At 38.7% G+C, this 25,286-nt stretch overlaps 1 protein-coding gene across 1 annotated transcript in view; it reads right to left on the bottom strand.

The window, feature by feature from the left end:
* BMP5 (bone morphogenetic protein 5) overlaps window positions 1-25,286 on the bottom strand; it is a 127,782-nt gene that overhangs the window by 42,595 nt on the left and 59,901 nt on the right. Inside the window, exons 2-3 of the mRNA XM_004696342.2 lie at window positions 23,411-23,603; window positions 9,652-9,800 (exon numbers count right to left, since the gene is read on the bottom strand). Of these exons, the coding sequence (XP_004696399.1) occupies window positions 9,652-9,800; window positions 23,411-23,603 (342 nt within the window). The remainder of the gene's footprint in view (window positions 1-9,651; window positions 9,801-23,410; window positions 23,604-25,286) is intronic.

The following is a 25,286-nucleotide window of genomic DNA, read 5'->3' as shown; positions in this document are numbered from 1 at the left end:
GAGTACAGAGTGGCGACCCAAAGCCCATCTGTAGGCAATTTGACATCCCCTTACAGAAGGGTCGCAGGAGGAGATGAGGCAGTCAGGCTGCAGTGTAGCAATGACGAAACATATAAATTTCCTCTAGTTCCTAAATGCTTTCATCCCTGCTCCCTCTCCCACTACCCAAATTCTACCTTACAAATCTGGCTAGACCAGAGAGTGTACACTGGTACAGATAGGAACTGGAAACATAGGGAGTCCAAGACGGATGATCCCTTCAGGACCAGTGGTGTGAGTGGCCATACTGGGAGGGTAGAGGGAGAGTGGGCTGGAAAGGGGGAACTGATGACAAGGATATACATATAATCTTCTCCCTGGGGGGACAGACAACAGAAAAGTAGGGGAAAGGAGACGTCAGACAGTACAAGATATGACAAAATAATAATTTATAAATTATCAAGGGTTCATGAGGGATGGGGGAGCAGGAAGGGAGGGCAAAAACGAGGAGCTGATGCCAGGGGCTTAAGTGGAGAGCAAATGTTTTGAGAATGATGAGGGTAATTACTATACAAATGTGCTTTACACAATTGATGTATGTATGGATTGTGATAAGATTTGTATGAACCCCTAATAAAATTATTTGAAAAAAAAGGTATTTTATACCAGAGAGACCACCCCTATAATAAAGCAGTACTGCATATTTCCCCCTTGAGTAAGAAGAATTAAGTTTTCTTTATTTTTATTGATGCATGTAGTTCTACCAAGAAACATTTGTGTCACCTTCTTAAGAGTAAAAATATTGGACCTCAAGAAAACTACCATATTAAGTATTAGCAATTTAATCATTTCTGGCACCTATGAACAAATGCCCAGCCAATAAAAACAACAATTGAATATGTTATACAACTTTGTGTCCATTTCTATTGACTTCATACTCTGAAACATATTTTAAATATTATTAATAATCATATTACCAAAAGTTATGTACCAGGAACCTAATAGCATAATCATCATTGCCCTGTGCTGACAACTCAAGAATATAAATCAAAAGTCTTACTTTTCTCCAGTGAATTATCATTTGTTTATCTTTTTAAATTTATCCAACACTCCCTTAATCAGCTATTAAATTAGCACAGTGTTAATTAAAGAAATAGCACGTAGAGCTAATATCAGTGAAAACCCTAAGTGCAATCTCTAGTAAAATCCAGACACACATATTCATCCCTTCCCTTCCAGACTGGAGGTACCAAAAGCCTAATTCTCTCCTTGTAGGGCGATTACCCTCTAGTTCCTTCTATTCATGCTCTGGCCAAAATATTAAATATGTCACCTGAGCCAAGATTTGAATTTAGTTTCCCTAGTGACTTCTCCTTAGAGTTTACATTTTTCAAATGCAGACTTCCATTTTATTTATTTTTCCTGGTCATTTTAGTTAAAAGCTCAAATTTTAAACTGTAAATTATCTGTAGCAATAACTATAAATGTATTTATTTTACAAATAAGCACTGATTATTACTAAATTTGATACAATCGTTTAATACTTCCAGGGTCTCTTTTGTTTTATTTGAGGACAGTTACTGAGACATTGAAATGTGTGACTATTGACCTGAATTTTGCAATGATATTGTTGGAAACTATACTTTGTTCCAAACAAATGAATTTTGGAGATATATTTAAAAAGAAATAACCCTAAAATGTGTCTTGGACATTAAAAACTACTCTGACCACACAACAACCGGCTGCCTGGAATACAAATGAATCAGAAACATACGCCTTGAATTTTCCTTGATGTATAAGTGTCTTTGAATAGAAAGGAAAAAAGTCATTGGCAAAATTCATTCAGAATATTGCCAAAACTAAACTATCTTAAATCTTAGAGTTGAGCCTAAACTTCTTTTATTATTTTTCTTTCTATGCCTAAATTATTTTATAAACTCAAGTTTGAAAAAGAGTTAATTTTTCTAGGACAAGTTAAAATATATGTCATCCAACGACGCAACAATGTAATGTTTGATGGAGGAAAAAAACCCAAAGCTTTAAAAGCCAGGTCACATTGCATCTATATGCTTAAATCAGCGCATATGTGCTTAAGAAAGAATAATGCATCAATAGATCATTAATGTTTAAAAAAAAGACCTAGAAAATATGCAAATTAATAATTTAGGGAACTAAAAGGAAAATATCCAAAATATTGATTCTTATTGTTTTACCTGTAGAAGCAGAAGTTTTTGTTGTTATTTTTGCTGTTTTGCTTTAATTTATTTAATCATAGTTTATTTTGCTGAAAGTGATGATGCACATCAAATTATTCCACATGAAAAAATATCAACAAAACATACATAAACTGTTTCTAAATCCATTGCAGTTCATTTGTCAAATCTCTTAAAAGAGTATTTTACAAACTAACATATTTCCACAGGCTCTCTGAGGAACCATAGTACTATTTTTTATTTCAACAGCCTTTGGAATTTGAAAATATATTTAGGCTTCTTTGCTATTTTTTTCTTTATAGGAGAAGGATAAGCCAAATTTAATGACATATATTACTGACTTCCCTCTCTCCTTATGAATGAAGCTATTTTAACTACTGAATTACGGTTTACTCTGCAAAATTTTTCACCCTGTGTTACACCCTACTGGTTTGATAAATATCACCAAAAGGTGACCGTTTAATAGAGCTAACATTCTTAAACCCCTAAGAGTGTCTTCTTATGAGAAATGTATGTTCCACGGCATGCAGGCTATACAGCTTTTAAACCCACAAACTCATTCAATAATCATTCAAGACATGTTTTGAACACCTACCTGCACTGTGACAAGAGCCTGGGATACAATTGTGTATAATAGAGGCACCTCCCATGGCCTCATGAAACTGATATTCGCTCAAATACGTCCACTATCATATTTCTATGATTGATTAAAGCAGCAAGTATAGTTATTTGAGTACACTGATCCAGCTACAAGAATACGTTGTACTTAAATTACATTCCATGTGCCTGTCATGATTTGTTCCCCAAAATGTTCCTAATGGCACTTGTAAATATATTTTACACATGTTAGCCAACTCTGGGTTATTCACTTTTTTTCCAGCATATACATGTACCAAGCTATTTTGCCACTCTATGTTTTTACAAGTAATCATTCCTCATCCAGGAATAAATTATTTCTTCCAATTCTCACCAACACTCTATCCCTAACACCCCCTTCCCTATCCATCCCTACTCTTGAAATCCCACTCAGCTGTCTGATCTGCGCTTGTTCTATGATTTCACTTTGGAAAGACACAACTCAGTGTGGTGGTTGGATATAAACCAGCCTGATGGTCCCTGTGTGGAGGTAGGGGAGGAGCCCGATCTATCAGTCCTGTGGCCGACTGGTGATGCCCCCTTGGGGTGTAGCCTGTTGATAAGAGAGTCCGTGAGAACTTCTCTAGCTCATGCCCTTTGTCTTACCTAGTTGATGGGATTCCGTGTCTGCTTCCCAGGGTGCCCATGAGCCTTCGATCCATATAACTCCACATCTGTGATCTCCTTGCTTCCCACTTCTGCTTCCTTGGCCTGCAGCTATGTAATTCTGATGAGGGATCTGACTAGCATCAGACCCATGGGTTTGAGTTGGACTTAGCTGGATGCCTTCTTGATATGACATTATTTTTATACATAAAAAAGAGTCATTGGTGTTGCTTCTCTAGGCAATCCAGGCTAGCAAACTTGAAACTTGGGCTCTAAGTTTCATGTGAAAGAAGGAAATTTTGACCCAGTTTGGAACACACCCAGGGTCACACTAGGTTTAGAATCTCAATTTAAATCTCAGTTTTAAATATCTGGAAGAGATTCTGGTGTTGCAGGTTGAAAACAGAAAATGCCACAGACTGTGTACATGTGCCTTATTAAGTAGACAAAGGCCTTTGACTGTGTGGATCATAGCACATTTCAGATTACGTTGCAAATAGTGGGAATTCTAGGACACTCACTTGTGCTCCTGTGAAACTCGTACATAGTTCAAGCAACTAAAGGCAGTTGTTTGAACAGAACAAGGGGAGACTATCTAGTGTTAAAATCAGGAGAGGTATGTATCAGGGGTTTTTGTCCTTTCACAATACTTATTCCGTTTGTAGACTGAGCAAATAATATGAGAAACTGGATTATATGGAGAAGAATGCAGCACCCGGCGAGGAGGATGCGCCACCAGCCTACAAGGTGCAGGGCACACAAACTTGCTGGCTGAAAATGCAGACAAGTTGAAGCACTTACTGAGGAAAGCCAAGACTAAACCCTGCAGTATGAATTTCACCTTAAACATAAAGAAAACACAAACATGGCATAAAACAGTCACTTTTGCGATAGAAAAACCAAAACCAAACAAACAAAATGACAGGTTATCAAAGAAACAAGGGAGCAGAGATGGAGAGATGTCATGTCACAAGAAGATGAAAGGAGGAAGAAGACATACTGAAAACACATAATTTATAAATTATCAAGGGCTTATGAGGGAGGGAAGAGTGGGGAAGGAGGGGAAAAATGAGGACCTAATGCTGGGAGCTTAAGTGGAGCGGAAATATTTTGAGAATGATGAGGGCAATGAATGTACAAATGTGCTCTACACAATTGAAGTATGTATGGATTGTGGTAAGAGTTGTATGAGCCCCTAATAAAACAATAAAATAAAAAAAAAATAAAACTCAGCGAGGATCTTCCAGAGCATACAGGAAGAAAAAGGCTTTCCCTAGAGCCAGTATCCTGAACTTTGACTTGCAGTCCCCTGAAGTGAGTGAAAATAAAATGTTATTTGTTAAAGCTCTCCAGCTGTGACATTTCTGCATAAACCGAGCTAGCTTAAAAGTCCTTTTAAAAGCCTCTGTGATGGGCCCTTTGACTCTGCCCCAATTTGGAAATACCCACCCCTTCTCTGTGTGCCCTTCATTTCTTCCTTGTATCACCATTTTCATCATCTAAAGAACTGTACTATTTTTGGTTTTAAGTTAGGTGGCAGACAGTCTTGCATATACAACACCAAACCCATAGCCATCAGTTGGTTCCAATGCACAGAGACCCTTTATAGGGTTTCTTTAAAGGAGAAGATAGATCATCTTTATACCATGAAATAGCTGCTGGATTTCAATTGCAGACCTTGTGGTTAACATCCCAATACCTAGCTGTACCATGATAAGACGATAAACACACTCACTGTCATCGGGCCAATGCCAATTCATAGCAACCCAGTAGGACAGGATAGAGCAACCCCCGTGAGTTTCTGAGATGGTAACTCCTTATAGAAGTAGGAAGCCCCACCTCTCTCCTATGGTTGGTGGTTTGAGCTCCTTAGTAAACCATAATAAACTGAAGTATCGGTCTAGGGATATACATAGAAAAATGTCACAGTTACGTTTTCTTTCTGGTTGCAGTTCATAAAACTAAGGCAGTGGCTTTGTATGCACTGCCTCTGGTTAAAATCTGATTTTCTTTGCTGTTGGTGTTAGGTTCCACAAAGTCAATTCCAGTTCATATAGAACAGAGCAAAATGCTACCTGGTCCTGCACAGGCCGCACCATTGGGGTGTCTGAGCCCATTCTTGCAGCCACAGTTTCAATCTCTCTCTTGTTGAGCATCTTCCTCATTTTTGCTGACCTTCTAACAAAGATTACCTCTTTCTCCAGAGACTTGTCCCTCCTACTCGCATGCTTCTAAAGAACAGTGCATTTTCTTCCCAGACAGATTTGTTTGTTCTTCCGGCGTTTTCTTCATCGGCACCAGATTGACAATGCATCAGTTCTTCGTTGGTCTTCCTTAGTCATTGCCCAGCTTCCCATGCATATTGAAGTAGGTGAAAATCATGCCGTGGGTCAAGTGCAACTCATTCCTCAACGGGACATCTTTGCTATTCACACTGTAAAGAGGTCTTTTGTGGCTGATGTAATAAGTAATAAGTAATAAGTGGTTTGATTTCTGGACTGATATTTCCATGGGCATTGACTGTGGATCTAAGACAAAATTGAATCCTTCGCAATTTTAATACTTTATTTGTTATGATATTGTTGATTGATATAGTTATGAGGAATTTTGTTTTCTTCATTATAAGTCAACTTTGAAGGTTGCAGTCTTTCATCTGCATCAGTAATTTCCAGAGTCTTGTCTGACATCCACTCCGGTCTTTTCCTTTTTGTCTTTATAATGACCTTTTGGTTCCTTCCTATAAGATGTCCCTGATTTCATTCCACAACTTGCCCTGGCCTTGGCCTTTAGTGTTAAGTGTGTCAAATTTATCTTGAGATGATCTAAGTTAGGTAGCATATACTCAAGGTAGTATTTTGTCTGTCATGGAACTTGTTTTAATTTGCTTCCACTTCAACTTGAAGTTGCACATGTGCAATGGATGCTCTGTTCTGCAGTAGGACCATGACCAAGTTTTGACTGATGATGTTTAACTTCTCCATGATCTTTTTCTACAAATGTAGTCTATATGAAGCCAACATATTCCCTCCGGTGATATCCATGTTTATATTTTCCATTTGTGTTTCTGATAAGAGATATTTACAATGAAGATCCTATCATGAGAACTCCAGCATCGCTTCTGATATATGGTTCCAGACCATGTATTCCGACTCCTGATCCTTTTCTGTTTCATTTCTCCAGTAATTGTCAATAATCTTCATTGCACAGTTCATCAATTTTAGGCTACAGAAGTTGGTTCAAATCTTCACTTTCTTCATTTTTGACATTAGTGATTGGTATAGAAGTTTGAATATTCATCTGTCGTGTAGGCTAATAGATACTACCCTATCCCTGGCAGTCTTGTACTATGTAATAGACCTTAAAAATGTTCTTGGTCACTAAGAATGGCATGCCATTCCTCTTCAATTTGTTGTTCCTCTATAGTATACCATGTTTGTCTGATTAAAAATGGCCAATATCCCTCTATTTCGCCTCATTACTTCCAAAGACATTGCTCTTCATGTGTTCCATTTCATCTGTGCCTGCTTCTGGTTTCCCAGAATCGCACTTCCTCTGATCCACGTTTTGATTACCCAGGGATATTTTCAGCTGCTCTCATTCTGAGTTATCCAACGTCATTAAACATATGTCATGAAAGTTTAATTCCACCCATCTCATTAAGCTCGCCTTTTCTTTGAGGACTAAATTCTTCCCTATCAGATTTTGAATGCCCTTCAATCCGAAAGACTCATCTTCTATCACTAAATCAGGCAATGTTCCACTGCTATTGGTAAGATTTTCACTACCCACCCTCCCCTCCGCCCCCCAGAATAGATTAGATCCCTATTCCTATCTTATCTGAAAGCTCCTTGAAACCTGTCCACCATTTATTTAAAAATGGTATTATCCATAGCCAGCTAGCTTGGAAATGTAATTGTTTTACGATTTTTCCTACTGGAAAACATTAAAGACAAAGAAGCAACAAAAAGCAGTGCTGAGGTTGGATATTGCAAACCTAAGCAATAAGTAAAATAATTTGATAATTTAGCAAAAAATAGTTAATTTTAGGCTCAGAAAAGCACAAAGAATGAAGAGGAAGCCCTCATAAATACAAAAATAGTAATTTATGGTAAAAGTTGTTATTTCAAATACAACAAAGAAACAAAACAACTAAAATCACTGCCAATGAGTCAATGATGACTCATGGAGATCCCCTGGTAGAAAGCCTAATCTTTCTCCCGAGGAGCTGCTGGTAGTGGTTTCGAAGTGTCGACTATGCAGATCGCAGCCCAGCACATAACCACTACACCACCAGGTCTCCTTTCGAAACATACGTGAAATAAATCTGGGAGAGAGGAAACTCAAAATACAGAACAGTTCTCAGAGAGAAAAACCAGATGGGAAGGAAATAGAAGTTCAATTACATAGGTAGAAGAGAAAAGAGCAGGGCAAGACAAGTGAAGGGGGACATCAACAGAGCCTTCAGAATGTTGATATGGATAGAGTGGGTGACAATGACAAGGACGCTGGCTGGACGTAGTTCATAGGGCTCTGGAGTTGTTTAGGTAGCCATTCAAGCATATCCCCAAGGAGAGCCCAAGGAGAAGCAGACCACTGGTTTACTTTTTGTCTTATTTGAGTCACACACCCGGGGGTGTAGAGGGGGCGTAGCCTCTCCCTCACAGTGCCAATTTCCCAGTCAGATTTCTAACCATAAATGTACAGTGGTTTAACATTGTAAGAATTCTTGGAAGATTATTTAAACATGTGCACTTCTGCGTCTACACTTAGACTTTCTGAGCTTGGAGAAACCGTCACAATCATCTTAAAGCCATCATGGGAAAATAACTTACCATTCATACTGTTTGGATTGTTTATAAAGAGTTCAAAAACTCAGCATGGAAATTAAAATCTGTGGAGAAGTCTCTGTTTGGGAGATACAAGTCCGGAACACCATCTATAACGCTTTCAGTAAGAGGTGTTTTGGGAGGGCTTTTTCTTCCCAAGATGGAAATCGGAGTGCCTAAAATTTTCTCTAGACTCATTGTGTAATAAACTTAAATGTGTGTCTTTCACCCTCATTTCATATATACAATACTTGGAATTAAAACATTGGTTATGATAGTTCCTTAGGCTGTGAAGCTGATTATAGATAACGTTGTGAAGCCTTTTTTTTCTTAGAGCAACGAGTGCAACTGAAAGAGGTCCACGACAGACTGACTCCACTTAACCCTGTAGTTGACTGAGGATTTAGTACACCGCAGTGAAGAGGAATGGATGAACCATTGTAGATTCTGATCTTTCTCTGAAATAGTCTTCCTCTTACCCATTATCCATCTTCTTTGCGAATTGTACCCTCCTAATTTCAGAAAGAGTTTCAAGTTCCCTCATTGTTCTATAGTTACAAGAATGGCATTTGGTTTCTTCCTTGGGCTCTCTTCTGTGTTCACTAGCATGAACTAGGGTCGTGCTACTGAATGCCTCACTGATGTTATACAGGCATCCTGAAGCCATACTCTAATTTTCTCACCACTGTATTTCTGGTGCCTCACCAAGTGTACAGAATACAGTAGTTGCTCTATGAATAACCTCAGCATAAGGATTGCCTCGGAAATTGTGTAGAAATACACATTCCCTACCATTCTCTTCAAAGGCGATACGGGAGTAATTTTCTTTGAATAAATATTGCAAATGTTTTAAGACATAACTCAGCATGATTTAGTCTGTACTACGTCTTATGACTCTAGTTGTACCCACATGGGTCTTCCCCTCTGAATTACTTGCAGCCCCTTCATCTCTTTCTATGTAACATGGGTTTTTGGTATACAGTTCTTGGTTATTTTGTTCTTGAAATATGTGGACATAGTAACATTCACCCAGCATCAATGTACAGCTATATAACTTTTGATAAGTTAATTGGATAACCACCAACACAATCAAAACATAGAAAGAAGCCTGGTACTTTGTATAGAAACTTCTTTTGTTATTCGTTATATTAACGTCAACACTATTTATTTGCATACAGACCTCTCACACTAGACTTAAAGCCCTTGTGAATAGAAACAGAATCTTAATCTCTGAAAACCTAAAGTCATTATAAATATGTCAAGAACTTTATTAACTAATCTATTACACTATTCCATGTAAGACAAAATACATACACTAATTTAATCACACACACACCCCTCAACTTGTTAAATAAACCCTTCAAGAAATATATATGTAATTCACAGCTTACCGTCCCCTGTTTCTGCACAGAGCTGTAAGCCCAAATTGTTCTGTGGATTAAGCACCCAATGATTGCTGGTCACTGTGATGTCAAAGACAAGCCAACCCACATGGAAAGCTTGGGCCTTTCTCGTGTCTAACAGGAACAGATCTGCGTCCCTTTAAGAGAAAAGAGCACAGAAAAAGAGCTAAAGGTTTGAATGAAAATCATCATTTCCTATACTTAAGTGGACACATTCGAAAAACATAAAATAACAGGAGTTAATTAAACAACAAGGGGAACAAGTGACTCAAGTGATGAGTAATAAGATACGGAACCTCTGATTGGTAGGCTCCCAACTCAAACCTGGTGCATATTAGGAATATCTGAAAGTAATTTCCATTTTCCTGCTTTTCGCTGGCCTCTATAAACATCAGACGTGGTCTTAATTTGATCCGTGGTCATCAGTCTTCCCGGAAACCCCTCTCTCGAAGTAGCCTTCTCCAGATTGTTCACACAGGATTCAATTGAAGTCAGAGGTAGAAATGAGAGTCGCGGCTCCAGTTTGGATATGTGTGGCTCTTCACAGAGACCGAGAGCAGGCTGCACGTAGCCCAGACATCTGATCTGAAGATGGTTGTTGCTGGTAGGGGTTGTCAAGTGAGTTGTGACTCACAGCAAGCATCCCTAAGTACAACAGGATGCAACACTACCTGGTTTTCTATTGTTCTCCACATTTTACAATTAAGTAACTTATTATATGGGTGCAAAAGTCAAGATGGCAGGAGAAACCAGTCCTTGGGGAAGGACATCATGCTGGGTAATGGAGAGGGGCAGCTGGGAAGGGATGGCCCTCAACAGGCGGGATGGACCCAGTGGTGTATCAATGGGGTTGGGCATAGGAACAATTGGGAGGATAGCACAGGACCATGCAGGGTTTCAGTCTGTTGTGCATCGAGTCACTATGGGTTGGCGCTGACTCAACAGTGCCTAACAACAAAATCCAAGAAAGGGTCAAACAGTGTCCCCATAAGTTACAGAACTAATTCTAGGAGTTGGAGAGCAGAATCAACCCTGGCTTGATTTATTATCTTCTTCAGCTTGAAGTCCTCTGAAGACAGCAATGGCTATGATACTGTGGTCATGGCAGGAATGGTTTAGACATAAACTTGAATATTTTAGGGTAATATCACCATTACTGATATTCACACTTGTAAATATATTTTAAGCTTTAATTTTAGTGTTAAGATAATAAGTGTGGGAATTTATATTGTTTATCGGATTACTTTTTCGCCCTTACTATAAACCAACTACACTAAATGCTAAATAGTCTGATAGTTGATCTTTACACAGCCATCTAGATGTGTAAAATTGAGGTTCAGCTAAGTTCATTTTAAAACATCATAACGCCTATAAGAAGAGATACTAATATACATTTGTGGGCTTTTATATTGTGCTGAATTCACTTAGATTCATATATAGGAGTAACTATGACAGTGCATTCTTTTCTTGTTCTATTTACAGGATCCTTGGTAGTGCAATGGTTAAAGCTCGGCTGCTAAGTGAAAGTTGTGTGGTTCTAAATTAGCCACGCTGCTGAAGAAAAGACCTAGCGCTCTGCTTTGGTAAAGATTTATAGCCTTGGGTGTCCTAGAGAGCATGTCTACTCTGCTGATAATGTTGCTATTATTGAGAATCCGATAGAAGGCAATGGGTTTTGCTGTTACATTTACAGCATGATAGAATGTCAATCAAACTCTCCCTCCTCCACTGAACTTAGAAAACCTGCCAAATAAAGATATAACAAACTAAGGACTGCCTTTAAACTATTAAGATATTGATGAATATCTTGGATGTAGCAATCTCGGAATTCACTTTTTCATATTGTTATCTTCTGACATACAATAAATCACCCAATAACACTGGAATGAGCCCTGGTGGCATAGTGGTTACATATTGGGCTGCTACCTCCACGGTTATCAGTTCAAACCACTAGCCTTCCTACTTCTGTAAAGAGTTTACAGTCTCAGAGCCACACAGGGGCAGTTCCACCCTGTGCTATTGGCTTGCTCTAAGTCAGAATCAACTCAATGTAAATGTATAAACCGTCCTCCTTTATGACCAACCCAGGTTCCAAAAATCAGGTGATAGGCAAAATTTGGCATTAAGGTGAATACCCACAATGTGGCCCACTCCTCCACACTCATGGCTCATCCTGCACTCTCAGAGTGTCTAGGGATGTAGGACCCCACACTCCCAAAGTGGAACTTAAAGAGGTTGTGGGTGGTGGTAAAGGTAGTTGGGAATTACCTGCCACCTCCAGAGTAGCAGGTACACATCACCACCTGGCCACCTCCCAAGTATCAAGGGCCAAACATCACATGACCTCCAAGAATTTCTCATTTGAAACTAGCTGTCTAGGATTCTACCTCTGAAAATAACCAAAAGAATCACCGAATATCAAACTAACTGGTACATGAATTACTCAGCTAAACCATTTTCCCCCCATGGTCACTCATCAGCTGGAATCCAACCAGTTCCGGAGCCCAGATTTCCTCATTTTCTTTCTGAGGACTTTCTCATGTCTAATGACAGTTCCATTTAGTCCTCAATGATTGTCTTACTTGCTCTTCACATATGCTATACTATTGGATTTTGGATTGGGGCTCTAAGTGATCAAGCTAAGCTGCTGGCCTAAAACAAGCTGGGTAAAAAATGGAGGCAAAAAGTAACCTAAGGTAAAGAGTTAGAAGTTCATCCATTCCTATTCATTAATTCATTCTCTCAATCTTACATATTTGGATTCCCTGTGTGGTTGTATATTGTATCGACATAACAGGAACTATCTTGTATAGCTCTGGACCAGAGTTCATCACTCACACACACACACATACACACACACACACAATGTGGTTAATATTTTAAAGCATCAAGTAAAGCAGTCGTCCTATTTATGCTTGGAAGAGTGCTGTTAGGTTAGGCATTATTATTACTTGAATGCAGTGTTGATATGTGCTGGTCCTTTTTATTGATGTGGAGCAGGATCTAAGCCCACAACTTTAGATTCCACCAAAGCTTCTTATTCAGCTCCTTGGAATGCAAGGTCAGATTATTAGGTATCTCTGTGATGAAGAATTTGCATCTGAATCACAGAATACACCTCCATCACTGAAGGTGGAAGTCCAAAACTTGGACGTTGAATACATTCTCTTATGGATTTCAGTTCATTTTCACAGGTTCTAGTTTGTTCTTTCTCGTTGGATTAGGCCCCCTTGATATGGGTTTGCCTTCTCTTTCCATGATGTTCTGCCAAAACTTATCCTTCCATGAAGATACAGAATACTCATGGAATTCCATACAACTTTGCTTCTGGCCAATTGACACATTTTATAACAAGTGAAGGATGGAAGGCACTTCTGGGATTTCTTTGTGTGCTTAGGGGATTCATGGACTGAGGCTTTGTAGATTTGTTCTCCATCACCTTGGATCAGCCAACCTGCTGGGACAGTGCAATGACCTTTAAAGCACTGTTATGCTACCAACTGGGTCACAACGTCTTTCAAGAAAAGAAAAAAATGGCTTTAGAAAAACTATATGACCAAAAGCAGAAAAATATAGGGCAGTTTCTCTAATATCTAATTCTCTCATCATGATTATCCCCATTGCTCCATAAGCAAAATTTTCTCTGGACCACAAGACACTGGGCTCATCCAGACTCTTAGTTTCCAGTGGTGGGACGCTTCCACCAATGACATACAATGGTTCTATTAAGTTGTTAAGTTGAGACTGCTACCTGGCCATTGAGGCTGCTCATGTCAGAACACCAACAAGCAAATAAGAGATGTGCGGACTGATTGTGAATACCAAAGAGCCATTGGGATGCTACTACCACATATGGATAAGATGAATAGGCCTGGCATACAATATTCTCCTGAGCGCTTCTTATTAATTACCAGTAGAGTTCATGAAAAAGTATAGCTTAATGCATGCATCACTGCTATTAGAGAGACTGGACTGCATCCTTGCCTTCCAAGCCACCAGGAGGATATTCCTGCTCAGAGCAGCCAATGCACAGCAAGGACTGTGGGGCTGGCCCTACCACAAGACACAATGCCCCCTCACTGACTCACAGTGCTACAGGGACAGCACTGCAGACACAGTGAGGTATTGTGCCTGGTTGACCCACCCACACCAAGTGAAACATGAAGGGAGCGCAACAGAGCAGCAAGGGGAGAAGAGCAATGAAGTCCCAAGGAATCCAAAAATAGATTTTGGAATTGGTGGACAGAGTGTGGCACTTCACCAGGTCTGAGTGGAAAACTACCAGAAGGTCAGCAGACAGACCTGGAAATATTTATAGACTGTCTTTCTTCTTTCTTTTTTTTTTCTCATATCTATTCATATAAGATAAGCAGGATAACCAATCTCGAGGAGAAAAATAACAGGGCCGACAGCTCCAGGGGAAAATGGTCGATGAGAAGGTTGTAAAAGGAAGGGGGAAGCCAACAAATACAGAGACAAGGGAACTACAAGAGATCTAAACTCGATGGTGAGAAAGGCGTAGAATGCCTGGTAGGGTTTGATCAAGTGCAATGTAGCTGAGAGAAAGTACTGAGAGCTGAATTCAGGTCAAACACGATAGTAGGACAGGAGGAAAGTAAAAAGAAATAAAGGAAAGAACTAGGAGGCAAAAGACGTTGACAAAAGTACAAATATGGGCATGCACATATGTAAATATATTAATATTTAATAGGGGTATAGGTCTATGTACATATATTTAAATTTTAAGTATTAAGGTAACAGACAGGCATTGGGTCTCTACTCAAGTACTCCCTTAATGCAAGAACGCTTTGTTCTAATAACCTGGCATTCTGTGATCTCACCTTCCCAACAGGATTGCTGAAGTCAAAATGGGTGTATAAGCAAATGTGAAGAAATCTGTTGGTGCCTGGCTATTAAAAGATATAGCTTCTGGAATTTTAAAGGTTGAAGTTAAACAAGCAGCCACCTAGCAGAGAAGCAACGAGGCCACATAGAAGAATCATACTGGCCTGTGTGATCATGAGGTGTCGATGGGATCAAGTATCAGGCATCAGAAGACCCCAAACAAACAAATATGTTGATGCAAATGATGGCGGTCAGAGAGGAGACCCAAAGCCCATCTGTAGACTATTGGACATTTCCTTCACAGAAGGGTAACAAAGAAGGAATGAGTCAGCCAGCGTGCAGCCTAGCACCAAGGGAACACACAATATTCCCCGGGTTATTGAATGCCTCCTTCCCCCACTATCAGGACCCCAGTTCTACCGTACTGATCTGGCTAGACCAGAGCATGTACATTGGTACAGATAAGAGCTCTCAACACACGGAACCCAGGACAGATAAACCCCTCAGGAACAGCGATGGGAGTAGTGATACCATGAGGGTAGGGGAGAGGTGGGGAGAGAAGGGGGAGAAATGAGGAACCCGCTACAATGATTGATATATACTCAACCCCAGGGGGATGAATGACAGAAACGTGCGTGAAGGGAAACAGCGGATGGTGGCAGAAACGTGCGTGAAGGGAGACAGTGGATGGTGTAAGATATGCAAATAATAATCATTAATTTATCATTATTTTTAATTATCATTAATTTTTTTAAATTTATCATTAATTTATCATTAATTTTTTTTAATGGGGACCTGATGCCAGGGGTTAAGTGGAGAGCAAATGTTTTGAGAATGATGAGGGCAATGAATGTACAAATGTGTTTTACACAATTGATGTATGTATGGATTGTGATAAGAGTTGTATGAGCCCCTAATAAAATGATTTTTTTTAAAGAAATTAAACAAAATACATACAGATCAAGATTAACTGATAAAGATCTATCTGCCTTAGTGAAGATTGTCTGTTCTCAGTCTTTGAATCCAGATATTGGAAAACTAGTAGGAGGAAAGAGTTGGCAAGTTTCGGGTAAAAAATAATTATTTTAGTATTATAAATACATTAAATAAAATGTTTAAATAAAAAAAATGTATCAAGAGTCCATGAAGGTGGGGGAGAGAGGGACAAAAGAGGAACTAATACCAAGATCTCAGACAGAAAATAAATGTTTTGAAAATGATGATGGTAACATATGCACAAATGTGCTTGATACAATTGATGCATGGATTGTTATAAGAGCTGTAAGAGTCCCCAATAAAATGACTGATTACTAAAAAGAGTGCATGCTTGATTTACTTCACTAGATTAGCACTCATGACCAGTATAATACTTTCTGAAAACAGAGCATGGATTGCATAGTTAAAAATATCAGCTACATCCATGTGAGCAGTTGCAAAAATGAGTTATAATATCCATGAGTGTTTTTATTTAGATATTAATATATACATATACATTAACCAGTTTGTGCATATATTAACCAAATTATTATTATTATTTACTAGTTTTCTTTATCATCTTCTTACCATCTAGTTTATGGTGTGCTGAAAGTAGTATGTTATGGATTGAGCTACATCTCCCCAAAAAGTTGTGTTTAATTTAAAATTTAAAACTTAAATTTTAATTTAAGTTGTGTGCTATTCCTATGGTTATATTACCATTGGAAATGGGTTGACTTTGTCATGCTAATGAGGCAGGAATAGTGTAGAGGATCCCTTGAGTTAATCAATTCTGAGATATTAAAGACATTAAACAGCCAAGGATAGATGCGTAAGACAGATGTCAAGCTACATAAAGATGTGCATGGAAGCCAGAAACAGCAGCTAAGAAGAAAAGCACTGGTCCCCCAAAGCCAATCAAAAGAAAACCTTCTAGATCAGTGCATTAAATCTGGACCTTTTTGACTTCTAAACTGGGAGCTGTACTAGATATTAAGACAAGCTTATATTTGACTCATTAAATTACAAAATAACAAAGCAGTTGTGTGGCCTACTAACAAAAGAATCAACATCATTGAAACATGAATAAAAATGTAGCTGCATTATTTTTCTATTATGTTTTGGAAGTTATATATGTTACAAAAGGTAAGTGTGATGTCTAGTTTAAAAAGGTGGACTATTGAGGTTTTATACTTTGATCATTGAGTTAATCCGCAACTACAAATTCCAGATACATTTTCTGTTTGTTTCTGAGTTCTAATTGACCATAAGAGACATTTGCACAAGATTTAGAAAGTGGAAATGAAGCCGTGGCCAAGTTTACGCTGAGAAGTTTGGTCCAGCGCCAGGCTTCCCTGCTGCTCAGGTGTCAGTCTTTGATCTGCTGGATCACCCTCTGATGGTGGGGAACTGTGGGCCTGCATCTTCTGCACTTCCCACCAGTCCCAGCTCCATCAGCCCTTCCAGGCACTGGCCCACAATTACTGCCGCTCCTGAGACTACTTCCTTTTGCGTGTATGCATCCTGCAAGGGCAAGAGCAGTTGGTGGTGAAGTACACCGGCTTCCCTACAGGTCATCTTTTATCAGCGGAGTTGGGGCCTCAGAGGCAGGGGAGTGACATGTTTCCCAGTTGTTCTTGGACGTCCAACGTAGCTTTGCAGAATTTAATTCTCCGTGTTCTCACCTCCACATCTATTTTTCTTTCCAACTGCCTGTGCTACAATTTTTTAAGATCCATCACCAGTTGCAGAAGCAATAGCCTTACATAAACCACTTTAACCACCTTCTCATTGTTACAAAAAGTCAGATCCTGTATCTCATATGACTCATAATGATCTTGCATTCTGATTGAATACTAACAGATATACTTTCCTAGTAGACATATACCACATATTAATAAGTATGGCACTGTGGATCACTGAATAAAAGGCAAATATATAATTTTATAGAAGGATATTATTAGTGAGTAACTGAAGGATGGTTGATTTCAATCGAGAGGATGTGATGGCATAAAATTACAGTCGATTGAGAAGTGAATAATATACAGAAAAAAATTAAGAGTAAAATGAAAGGTCTATATTATAGGGTTAGTAAATGGCAAACAGAGAGAGAAAAGAAATAATGTAGAATTTGGGGTAGTACAATAAAAGAGAATCAGAGAGAGGAGTGTTTTAGGATACATTTATATTTATATTTAAAAGATTTTTAGAAACTAAGTGCCATTGAATCGATTCATAAATGGAAATCCTCATGTATTTCCCATGGAATGACTGGTGGCCAATTCATAAACAATGTGCTATCAGGATTCCAGAATTTAGAAGATAGGACACCTTAAAATATGTCAACATTAGCAGCAATGTGCATAGACAATAGAAAAATTTCCAAAGTAACTATAAGCTTTATGACCTATCTATAATATGATCTTAGAATTTAACTGTGATATTTCTTTATAAATGAGGCCACTTTTTAACAAGGGGAATTAGGGTAAACATTAAAATTTGGATGAGACCTTGGATGGAACTTTCATTGAATTTATTTAACAATTTACAAATTGTAAATACAGAGTGCATCATTTTTATGAATTTTTTGAACATTTAATTACCAAACTTTTTGCTACAAAATCATAGAAACTTTTAGTAAACAGAAATATCAAAGTGTGAATTTATTTATTCTTGACACACCCTCCATATTGGTCTATGCATCATGAAGGTGGTGTTGGATTGTGTGGTTGGTTACTTGTTGTGCTGCTAACCACATGGCCGGCACTGTGAGTCCACCAGCCATTCCAAGGGAGATCTGCTCTGAACCCTAAGGAGAAGTTCTGCTCACCTTAAAGGGTCAACATGAGTTGGAAGGAATTTGAAGTTGATGGCAGTGGGTTTGGGTAACCTATCCCCTGATAATTATTTGTTCTTCAATTTACCATCACATCAAAAAAGTATCCCCAAGGAAATCAAAGTGTGTTCCTTTTAAATGTTCATTGAGTTTGGGCAAGAGTGAAATTCTCATAGAACCACCTTTGCCACCATTGATAAAGGAGTCAGTACATTGCTGTGATGGGGGGGTGGAGGGGGGGGGACCCTTGATGCGACTTTCCTGGCCTCTTTCTCTCGAATGCAGTTTTCCATTTGATTGCTTTGTGTCCTCCAGGAAAAGCTACCAACATCACACTTTTGGAATCATCCCAAAATAGTTTCCACAAACTTCTGAAGTGATCTTTCTCTTTTAACTCTACCTGGTCCAGCAAATTTCCGCAGCGTCACTATGTTAAGTGAATTTTTGAAGGCACCTTAACAATTCTAAGATGAGGGAACAGGAGAAATCCTGTCTGCAGCCATGGCACAGACCTGTTGAAACAGGTTTTGTTTGGAAGAAACCAGGGCGCGTGTGCCTGGAACCCTAGTAGCAATACTTTGGACTTAGGTTTGGACAGACAACAAAACTTTCAGTACATGAGGGGAGAAAATCAAATGAAAAAACTATCAGAAAAGTACATGGATTTGTATAAGCAATATTAAGAGGAAATTAAAGAGGACTATTCCACAGGCCATTATGGTTTCAGTTATATATGTGTGTATGTTGGTTGACAGAGACCAAAAAGAAAGTCCTGGTGAGATACCGTACAAAAACCAGTCACTGAAAACCCCGCAGGGCGCCGTTCTGATACACATGGAAGAAGAATCAACATATGTCTGTGTGTGCATGTGTGTTTGTGCAGATAACAAAGACAAAAGAGGAAGAAGAATCAGTTAACCATGTGTGCATCTACTCTCTACTAAGGAAGCACTAAAACGAACAATTTGGAAATTGTTTAGAAGGTGCACAGATAAGGTTGGGAGGATCAGTGGCAACACTACTTCACTTCCTTCCAGGAAGTACGGAAGAGTGCACTGGCATTTCCACAGCCCCAAGTCTCTCATTGTCACTACGTCAGCTCTGTGCAGCTGCTTTTGTCTTTGAGTAGCTAAACGCCAGTAAAACCCCAATGGAGACCACCCAACGACAAGGCCTATAGCCTCTTCTGCGTATCGCAGACATAGAAATCATCATATTATTCAAGGAACTTGCCCTACTAGTATATTAAAATGGGACTTTTTATCATATTATTCAAGGAACTTGCCCTACTTAGTATATTAAAATGGGACTACACCTTAGGAAATGATATTCTCTCAGGTCTATGATGCCAAACATTTCTCCAATAAGTAGCTTTGACTTAGAAGTGTTAGAAGTTGATTTTTAAAAGCTGATTGAACTTTTCAAATGGTTATTATTTATATTCCCAAATGAATGTTAAATTATAAAAGTATCTATAAACATCATTTCATCTCAGTTTTCAAAATATCTGATTCTATGTTGAATTTACACTTTCTGGTACAATTCGTAAAATGCTACTGTTTAATAAACGGAGTAACCAGCCTGGCTGAAAAGGGAAAAAATACATTTAATCCTTATTACAAAAAATGCAATTACTTTCCTCTCTGTGGGTTTAATTTTAATTACCAAGTTACCTTTGGTATTTAACAAATTGCATATTGAACATGGTTAACATGCATATTGAGCCCTGGTGACATAGTGACTACACATGGGGTCTACTAACCACAGTGTCAGCAGTTCAAAACCACCAGGAGGCCTGCTGGAGACTGATGAGGCTTTGTACTCCCCATGGTTAAACACAACAAACCCCAAGCCTACTGCTACATCATCCCACAGTTCTCAGCTTCAGAAATGTCTCAACAAGGGCCACTGAGTATCTGCCCAGGAGGGCCCTTCCTTCAACAAGAAGCAAAGAAGAAAAGATCAGGTGGAGAGTCCCACACTCTCACAGCCTCCGAGTGAAGGAGCACTACACCCAGCACGTGTTCCTAAAAGCTATTTTAAATTGTGTTTCTTAGGACCCCAAAGAGTACAATAGTCTGAGAAAAAATAATTGATAAACTGCACTGTGATTCCAATTGTTTCTCATTTTAGGTTTACAATGAAAATCTTCCAATAGAGGAGGATTTCTCAAGTCTCACATACAAGAACTATGGATATTCTGGATGGAATAATTATTGGCGGAGGGAAAGGGTGTCTTTTCCATTGTAAAATGTTTCACAGTATGTAGACACAGTATGTAGACACACTAACACCTTTCCTCCCTGTAACAACCCAACTGAGTGCCACACATTGCTAACTGTTTCCTAGGGGGCAAAATCATTGCCTCAGCTGAGAACCACTGAAAGAGATCATGATCTCTACAAATTGAGAGAGGATGCCTCAGACCATCTTGAGCATGCTGTGCTGCAGCCTTGCTCTCAAGGCCCCGAAAGCCTCCTGAGTAGAACGTGCCGTGTACATTTTTATGGGCGTTCACAAAAGAATCACAAATCTTAGAGGAGGAGGAGAGAGATGATGGAAATATGGAACTGACTGTGAACTGGAACGATGACAGCTTAACTAAACTTATCCAAGCCAAGAAGGTGACTAATGACATTGAGCAGGTTAACATAAAATGTTTTTGCCGTGGAGTATAGAAATTTATAAACATAGCAGATCATTAAGAAAATGATGAATAATATATAGTACATTTTCTTTAGGGAATATCACTTATCTTTTAATTCCATTTTCCCACCAACTTTTTGAAGCCCCCTCATGGGTACATACACCGTTTAGGAACATTTCAATTTTAATTCATTTGTGAAGGTTTTAACACAACACTACATACATAGTTAAACCAAAATTCTAAACCCGTAAGTATGGCCATCAAGCGGAATTCCAAATCATGGTCACCCTTCAAGACTGAATAGAACTGTTCCATAGGCTACCCCAGACTGTAAATCTCTACAAAAGCAAACTGTCATATTCTTCCCCACAGAATGACTGGTGGGTTCGAACCACTGACCTTCTAATTACCAGGTGAACACGCAAGCATTATACCACCCAAGGCTGCTGGATACGTTGTTAAAAAAAACGAAAGCAAACCCACTGAACTTCATCTTTCTTCCACAGAGTGTTTGGTGGCTTTGAACCACTGACCTTGTGGTGATCAGCCCAATGCAATGTGACTCAAACTCAAAACTCAGTGCATTCAAGTCACAGACTAGTCACATGACTAGTGCTCATGAGATGAATGAAGGCTGGCTGTTAGTAGTAGTAGAAACACTGACATTGGTAACTTTGGTATTATTTAAGTTACATACATTGTGAACATTTTAATGCTTAGAAATTCTTCTAAAATATGTTTTTGTTTTTTTAATTGCCTAGGAAGTTCCGACTGATCTCGAAAGGCCCAGCTCACGGGTGAATTTCTCTCAGTGAGTTTCCTTAAGATTTTTTCATTTTACCACCAAAGAATTCATTTTTCCTCCATTTGTATTTCCACAACACTTAGTGCATACTTACCTCATAGTGCTTAGCACATTGTATTACAGTTATTAAAGTCTGTGTGCGGCAGGCCCACCACAGCCGTTGGCCCCCAGGCTATGAGCTTTGAGGCCTGTTTACTTGGCCATATATTCCCTGTGCTTGCCACATGCGAGGTGATCAACAAAAGCATGCTGAACTCTGCAGAATTATCTGGAAAATTCAATCATGTGGGAAACCTCATTTCCCAATAATGCCAGATATATGAGGTGTGACTGAAGAGCAATGCCTTCCATATAGAATTTGAGACTGTCAGCCTTATATGAAAAGATTAAATAAGTGACATGATGCAAAGTGTGTGGACGATATTACCAAGAAAAATAAAAGTTTGAATAAATATCAGAACATTCCTTTCAATTACACACATTTAAATACAAGTAAGATTAAATGAGAGAGGTAGGAGTTGGTTGGAATACACAGTAATTTTGAGAGTTTTAGGTCTCATTAAGGCAAATAGAGGGAAAAGAGATGACATAATGAATTAGTAATTTTTCTTTTATTTGATCCTATAACACTGTCAAAGAATTCATAAACTGGGTTATTCATAAACCAGATGAAGCCTTAAATGTAAAACTATAAAACATCAGCCTATATTACCACAAGGACCTCTAGCCCCAACAGTCTTAAGCAATACCTTCAAGGAAGGGAAACGTGTGCATGTGAGAACGTATACTCATGGCTGAAGCCACTACAGTCCTAGGTACAGTCTACACTCATGTTTTATTGTTTCTGGGTTTATAATTCAAAATAAAAAGTGAGAGGAATGCACATTTGTTGATAGAAGTTTCAAGAAGTGGTCATAGCTTAGAAATTGACTAGCGGTACGAGGGTTTTGTTTAGTTTTTCCTTATTCTTTAACTATATTTTAGTTGTTAAGAAAAGAACTTGAAACAGCAAATAATCAAAACTAAAGAGCATTTGATCTAACGTGAGATTTTCAAGTTGAAGTTACTTTTGTTTTAATTGTGGTAATATTATAGGAAAACGAAGTATTGCCACTAAATCTAATCTATGTTTTATTTTGTTTCCTCTTTTTCAAGGAACTCAAGCGAAGGTTCCAAATTATACAGAAAATGTCCCATAGTATGAGATAAATAAAAACAAGTATTTATCTTCACGAGTGAATGTGTAGGGGGCAGAGGCGAGTGGTGATAAAATGCCTGAAATAGCATAAGAAAGACTAAGAATAAATTATTTTTAAATTCTGAGATTTTCTTTCCTTCTTTCTCTCTCTTTTTTAAAAACATCAACAGCCATTCCCCCCTGCTCCCCTAGGAGAGCTTATCGTGAGGAGCCATGAGGCCATTCGGTACACAGATTGGTGTCATCAGAGGAGAGAAGGGGTGAAAAACAGAAAGATTTTCCTAGATCCATTGCCTGCTACTTCCCTAGTCACTGTAGCTAGCTCTGAGTGCGCTGCATCAAAGGGAAACAGATTTCAATCAATCACACGGGTTATCCATGGGTGCTACAACCTTTAACAATTCATTTTGCTAGGATATAGATTAGTTATAAAAGTGATACCTATTTGTGTACTCCTTGATGATCTGATATATACTAATCTTAATTGTTTCATTTTCAAATCGATTGTTGCTCCGATCCTTGTATATCCGGAATTCAGCTGCTGTTACTGCTTCTCCATGAGGAATTTGAGTAAGATCAAATCGAAATTCTTTGTAATGCCTTCGTTGGTGAGAGAAATCCTTGTCTCTTTCAACTAGGGAAAAAGCAGGGGGAAGGGAAAAAGTTAGTCTTCTATAAAATATGAAAAATAATGGTCAAGAGCTTAGAAAATAAAAACAAACAAGCAGGATATTATAACACTGAGGAAACACCCAAACCACAGGCTCATGCATGCTTCCAGCTAAAGGAAATTCCACAAACCAACAACCTTTAATTCCGAAAGAAAAATAAATAAATGAAATTTTTAAAACTGTGGTTTTATACAAATTCCAGAATCCTGAATGGAAAGGTTATCCAAAAATATTTTGAAAGTGAAGGTTGTAAAGCGATTAGTAATATGTATCACGTACCAGAACAGAGAAAGTCTCGTACGAGAGCTAGGACTATGCCGTGTGCCCAGTGAAGTCAGAGGTAAAATGTACCAAGATGCCAGAAGGAAAACAGGTTGGAGGGTTGAGGAAGTTCATGTACACACAGACTTAGTTTACAACCTTTCGAAAGTCAAATACATGCACCAAATGCATTTGCAGATGAAAGGTTATTGTCAAACTGTCTTCCTCCAAAGCTTTTATTTCTGTTCAATATTCTTTTTAAAAATGAAAATGTATTTTCATAAAATTTTATCAATGTTTAGTACAACATCCTTAGGCCTGCTGCCTGTATCCCAAAGACCCCTGCTTGTTCTGCCCTAGGAGTGAAAATGCAATGTCACTGTGTTGTTTCCCACTCATAATGACCCTAAAGGACAGGGCAGAACTGCCCTTGTGCATGTCCTCCTCCAGCACCCTTTGTGTCAAACCAAATCAGAGAACTTCTCCTTTGGGGATATTAAAAAATGTTGAGGAATTTAGAACACCGAGTACCAAGCAAATCATTATATAATTTCACCTTCTAAATCAAAGGGTTACCTGCTATAGTCTATATCCAGTGGGTACCAAAAACTTTCTTAACAAACTCTTCGTTTAACGAACTGATTGGAAAAAAAAATACAATGTAAATTGTTGGATTTTAGATCCTCAGTATTGCTTGGTTGCTCAGAATCTCTGTCATTCGGGATAGCATTACAAAAGTTCTTGGGGAAGTGCTATGGCCAGGTGTTGTAGAGTTACAGGCTACCACGATTCATTTGAAAGCATCCAGTGGCATTTATTATTTTACATAAAATGAAACAATGTCTAAATTAGTTGCCACAAAATTCAAAATCTTAATTAAAAACAGAACTGTCTATAGGATATTAATTGAACATCCCTAGACCTACATGAAACATGGGATTCTGAACGAGAAGTAAGATTTTGGAAAAGAGAAGAGGGTCCAGGAATGACTTGGGGAAACCAGGGTTACTTTACCTCCGTGGACCAGGGCCAGATGAGCATCAGTCCAGAGGAGACCATGATAATGGAAGCCACAACTTCTTTTAAATGATTATTTGGTTTCTTTTCCTGAAGAGTAGGAGATGGCATAGATGCCACCTTCATTCACCAAAGAAACCCCAGTATACAAAAACCGTAAACTACACCTGGGATTGTGATTGTCCTTTAGGATTTGACAAGGATGATACTTTCAGACTGTCAGGTTCACATGAGCACACATCACAGACCATTAGAAAGTTTCATTTCTTTATCTAGACCTCTATAAATACCCTTTGCCTCCCAGCTCTTTCCTCTATTTCCCTTGATTCTCCTCCTGTCCCACTATCAGGCTCAGTCCCCACCAGGAT

Source organism: Echinops telfairi, unplaced genomic scaffold, assembly GCF_000313985.2.
Source record: "Echinops telfairi isolate 266 unplaced genomic scaffold, ASM31398v2 ScPeMD7_3533;HRSCAF=4204_1, whole genome shotgun sequence".
Lineage (NCBI taxonomy): Eukaryota > Metazoa > Chordata > Mammalia > Afrosoricida > Tenrecidae > Echinops > Echinops telfairi.
Note: the sequence above shows the minus strand (reverse complement) of the source record. Positions and strands in the feature narration are given on the sequence as shown.